This window comes from Myotis yumanensis, unplaced genomic scaffold, assembly GCF_028538775.1.
Source record: "Myotis yumanensis isolate MYYU_CA2020_CCGP unplaced genomic scaffold, mMyoYum1.0.hap1 SCAF_3, whole genome shotgun sequence".
NCBI classification, from domain to species: domain Eukaryota; kingdom Metazoa; phylum Chordata; class Mammalia; order Chiroptera; family Vespertilionidae; genus Myotis; species Myotis yumanensis.
Window position 1 is genome coordinate 22,580,421 of NW_027223754.1, and position 4,961 is coordinate 22,585,381.

Genomic DNA, 4,961 nt, shown 5'->3' on the forward strand with positions numbered 1-4,961 from the left:
CGGCCCAGTTGGGGGGAGGGGAGGAGTACAGCGGCCGGTAAAGGCCGAGGCGGCGGTGGCGGCGGCGCAAGGGCGAGGCTCCTTTAAGGCTCTCCCCTCCCACCGGCGGCGCCGGCCTCCGCCCGCCGCTCTCCCCGCCCCGGGGTCCCGGCGAGAGCTGCGATTGGGCCGGTGCGGCGATCCCTTTGAAGTGTGGCTGCCGATCGCGGCTATTTGACGTGCGGCTCGCGGAAGGCGAAGGTTTTTGTGTTGCTATCCCGGGCTAGCGGCGGCGGCGGCGGCGGCGGCGGTGGTGGAGGAGGGGTGGAAGCGCGGCGACTGCTGCACCGCGCTCCTCGCTGCGGAGCGAGCCCACCCGCCCGGGAGCTCGCCTCCCGGTGCTCCCCCTCCCTCCCCGCCCCCCCAGTGGCACTGCCTCCTCCAAATGAGCGATTCGCCCGCTGGATCTAACCCAAGGACACCCGAGAGCAGCGGCAGCGGCAGCGGCGGCGGCGGGAAGAGGCCGGCGGTGCCGGCGGCGGTGTCCCTCTTGCCCCCGGCGGACCCCCTGCGCCAAGCGAACCGGCTCCCTATCAGGGTCCTGAAGATGCTGAGCGCTCACACCGGCCACCTCCTGCATCCGGAGTACCTGCAGCCGCTGTCTTCCACTCCCGTCAGCCCCATTGAGGTCAGTGTCTTGGTCTCTGCCCGCCCTGCGCGGTTCCCATTGCGCCCACCACTGCCGGGCCCACGGCCCCACTCCCTGCACCCCGTCCTCAGCGCGACGCTCCGGGCCGGCCACACTGGCGGACCGGGTGCGGAGGGGCCGAGAACGGAGGTGATCAGAGCCCACGCGTTTCTCCCAGGCTTCTCCATGAAAGGTTCCCCTTCCACGCGCGCCCTTCGGAGCTACGGGTTTTCTCTCGGATTGGGTTTGCTCTTGGCGTCTACCACTAGGTCCTTTACTTCTTCTGGCACCCAGTTTCCAGGCCAGAGATGATCTTTCCTGGGTCTTTCCTGTCCCCACCCCGCCGCCGCCACCACCACCACCGCCCGGGTTTGTTCTCTCTGAATCCCGGATCGCGCCCATCCCACTCCGCCTCTGTCCCCTCCAGTTAGAGCGCACGACGCCCCGGCACTCCCGATCCCGGGGCTTTCTTCCTCCCCCTTCCCTGGGTGCGCTCCCGGGAGAGAGGGACTGCTAGGATCGCCCACGGCAGCCCAGGCTTTAGAAGGCGCTTCTCCGGGTTTTTGCCGCGCCGCGCCTCCGCCCGGAAACCCGTCCCAAGCGAAGTTCCCCAAACTGAAGGAGTAAGTTTTCCCTGGGCTTAGAGGAGAGGGAGATGAGAGGGAAGGGGGCAAGTCGCAGCCCCGACTCCAGAGGCGTCACCCTCGCCCGCGGGGGCCGTTGGTGGGCCACTTCCACTGCCCCGTTCCCCAGGGCCTGTGGTGCGCTCTGGGACCCAGCGGGGCCAGGGATCCACCAACGGGCGACGAGCAGAGAGAGCGCAGTCCTGCCCAGCTGCGCCGCCCACCGGGCGCGCTCAGACTTCTCCCCCAGGCCTGCTCTCTCCCGTGCCCACCCGGCTCCCCAGGCACCCCACCTACCCGGCTGGCCCTGTCGTTCTGGTCGTCTCACTCCCTCTCCCCGCTCTTGCCGCTGTCTCCCACAGCTGGACGCCAAGAAGAGTCCGTTGGCGCTGCTGGCCCAGACTTGTTCGCAGATCGGCAAGCCGGACCCACCGCCCTCGTCCAAGCTCAACTCGGTGGCGGCGGCGGCCAACGGGCTGGGAGCGGAGAAGGACCCCGGCCGCTCCGCCTCGGGCGCTGCCTCCGCGTCTGCGGTGCTCAAGCAGCTGGGGGACTCCCCCGTCGAGGACAAGTCCAGCTTCAAGCCCTACTCCAAGGGCTCCAGCGGCGACTCCCGTAAAGACAGCGGCTCCTCCTCCGTGTCCTCCACCTCCTCTTCCTCCTCGTTGTCCCCGGGAGACAAGGCAGGCTTCAGGGTCCCCAGCGCCGCCTGCACGCCCTTTCCCCCGCATGGAGCGCCCGTCTCCGCATCTTCGTCTTCCTCCTCGCCTGGTGGCTCCCGGGGCGGCTCCCCGCACCACTCTGACTGCAAGAATGGCGGCAGCGGGGAGCTGGACAAGAAAGACCAGGAGCCCAAGCCCAGCCCGGAGGCTGTGTCCGTGAGCCGCGGGAGCAGCGGGGAGCCCGGCACACACGGGGGTGCTGCCGACGCGGCGGCCTCCGGGCGCAAGTCGGAGCCGCCCTCGGCGCTGGTCGGGGCCGGCCACGTGGCCCCGGTGTCCCCCTACAAACCCGGCCACTCGGTTTTCCCGCTGCCACCGTCCAGCATCGGCTACCACGGCTCCATCGTGGGCGCCTACGCCGGCTACCCCTCTCAGTTCGTGCCTGGCCTGGATCCTAGCAAGTCTGGCCTCGTGGGAGGCCAGCTGTCGGGGAGCCTGGGCCTGCCCCCAGGCAAGCCCCCCAGCTCGAGCCCACTCACCGGGGCCTCCCCGCCCTCCTTCCTGCAGGGATTATGCCGCGACCCCTACTGCCTGGGAGGTTACCACAGCGCCTCTCACCTCGGCGGCTCCAGCTGCTCCACTTGCAGCGCGCACGACCCAGCCGGGCCCAGTCTGAAGGCGAGCGGCTACCCGCTGGTGTACCCCGGGCACCCTCTGCAGCCCGCCGCCCTCTCCTCCAGCGCCGCCCAGGCCGCGCTCCCGGGCCACCCCCTCTACACCTACGGCTTCATGCTGCAGAACGAACCGCTGCCGCACAGCTGCAACTGGGTAGCAGCCAGCGGGCCGTGCGACAAGCGCTTTGCCACCTCAGAGGAGCTGCTCAGCCACCTACGGACTCACACGGCCCTGCCCGGCGCAGAGAAACTTCTGGCCGCCTACCCTGGGGCCTCGGGCCTGGGCAGTGCTGCCGCAGCCGCTGCAGCCGCTGCCTCCTGCCACCTGCACCTCCCCCCGCCCTCCGCCCCGGGCAGCCCCGGATCGCTGTCCTTGCGGAGTCCACACACTTTGGGGCTAAGCCGGTACCACCCCTACGGCAAGAGCCACTTATCCACAGCTGGGGGCCTGGCCATGCCGTCCCTCCCCACAGCTGGACCCTACTACTCGCCATATGCGCTGTACGGACAGAGACTAGCCTCAGCCTCGGCACTTGGATACCAGTAACTACAGCTCTTCCTCCCGCCCGCTCCCTGACCCTCCCCCAGCCTCCTGGCCTGGCCGCTGCAACCTCCACTACTGCTTGTCCTGCCAGATGTCCCCGCCCATGCCCTCCCCACTGGACTGTGTATTTATTTACTATAATGTTAGCTTACAAGCTGGGAATATAAGTGCATTAACGGCCCACACGAGTCAATGGTATGCAAAAAGTCTGTGTTTTCCCCAAATAATATTAATCACACAAGTAACTACATGCTCCCCGTCCCACTTCCTTTATTTTTTCTTTTTCTTAGATATGTTTTAATTTGTTTTCCTTTTGCTTTTTTTTTTTTTTTTTTTTTGGTTTGGTCTTAGGGGAAGAAGGAGAGTTGGGGTTCTGGGGTTCTTCTCTTTGTTTTGTTCTCCCTTCCTGGGGAGTTTCTTGCATGCTTCTTAACCATTAAAACTACATTTCCCCCTTTCCCCTTCATTCCCTCATTTTCTTCCATTTGAGATTCTGTTTTTACCTTTGTACCAGAAACAGAGAGGAGATATTTTTTTGTAGCGTATTTGGAGGGTGCAGGGAGGGGCCTTGGTGACAGGAGGTCTTGCCCCTGTTGACCCAGAACTCTACTCTGTGACTTCTCCCCTGCAGCCCTCTCCTCCCAGGGTCCCTGGTCTTTGCCCTGGCCCCCCAAAAATTAGAGCCTTTCTTCCCTACCTTGCTCTGCGTACGGAGAGCCCTGAGAGAGGGACCCCGGTGGCCTTGGACAGAGCCCTTCTACTTCCAGATTCTTCCGACCCCAAACACTGCCCGCTGGGTAGGGAGGAGGGGAGTGGTCCTATAGGGCTCATCTTATTCAATTAAAAGTCCTAGAAGGCCTTGCCGGCATGAAACTTTGCTTTTTATATTTTGCAAAGTGCTTTTATAGTCATTGTTTTTCTCTCCGTTATTGGGGCAGTGGTCCCTCTCCTGGCAGTGGGGGGTGGCGTCAGCGATCCTTGCTAGATCCCTACAAAGCAGACCAGTGGCACTATCAGCGGGCAGTACAACCTTTTAGCTCCGTTGGGGGAAGGTTGGACGGTAAAGGAGCATACAGATCGCAATAGCCCCCCTTCATCCCTTCCCAGGCTTGTCCCAACAGATTCCCCAAAGTTGGGGACTTCCTTGGGCTCCCTCGGTGACTGGGATTGAAGACTTGGGCCCTGGGTCTTCTCCCCACACCGTCCCTTCTCTTATGCAGCATCGTGGGGAGGCTGCGGGGCCTCTCTGGGATGAATAGAGCTCTCCCTTGGTAAGACTTATTTTGTTAATAAATGAAATACTTGGCTATATTCACACCGTGGTGTGTTTCTCTCTTGCCTCACCCACCACCCCACTTCCAGATACCCAAGCAGATGCCCTTCTTTTATTCTTGTTTAAAATACCTTACGGTTTCCTTCTCAGGTTTCTGGTCAAGGACAAGTTTAATGTCTTTCCTTGAGAAAAGGGGGAGAAAAAAACTGCCAGCGCATTACAAATTACATAAAACCACCTTTATTTTTTTTCCGCTTGGTTATTTACTTTCCAGCCTCACTTCAAAGGCCTTACCATTTCCTGGGGACAGGGTGGAGAGTGTGTACATGTGGATTTTCCTCTGGACCTAGATTCGAGGTAAGAGGGGCTGTGAGGGAACCAGCACCGAGGCCCTGGCCAGGCAGCACAGTCCCAGGCCTCAGGGTGAGCAAAGACGACGTGCCTCTGGCGCCACCTGGTGGCGGGCAGCTCCTGGCGCCTGCCCCGACGGCACCGTAGGTGCTTCCCACTCTAAAGGC

The 4,961-nt window shown here is 62.7% G+C and overlaps 1 protein-coding gene across 1 annotated transcript; it reads left to right on the forward strand.

Moving 5' to 3' along the window:
- Positions 1-247: 247 nt before the first annotated feature.
- On the forward strand, positions 248-4,481 carry ZNF703 (zinc finger protein 703). Its single transcript, XM_070408383.1, has 2 exons — positions 248-667; positions 1,653-4,481. The coding sequence occupies exons 1-2, from the start codon at positions 425-427 to the stop codon at positions 3,171-3,173; spliced, it is 1,764 nt and encodes a 587-aa protein (XP_070264484.1). The 5' UTR covers positions 248-424; the 3' UTR covers positions 3,174-4,481.
- The last annotated feature ends 480 nt before the right edge of the window (positions 4,482-4,961 follow it).

Excerpts from the sequence above, each read along its gene's own strand:
- ZNF703 (XM_070408383.1), top strand. The coding sequence starts at position 425 with ATGAGCGATTCGCCCGCTGGATCTAACCCAAGGACACCCGAGAGCAGC. Across the intron at positions 668-1,652 it reads CTCCCGTCAGCCCCATTGAG|CTGGACGCCAAGAAGAGTCC; the intron begins GTCAGTGTCTTG and ends TGTCTCCCACAG.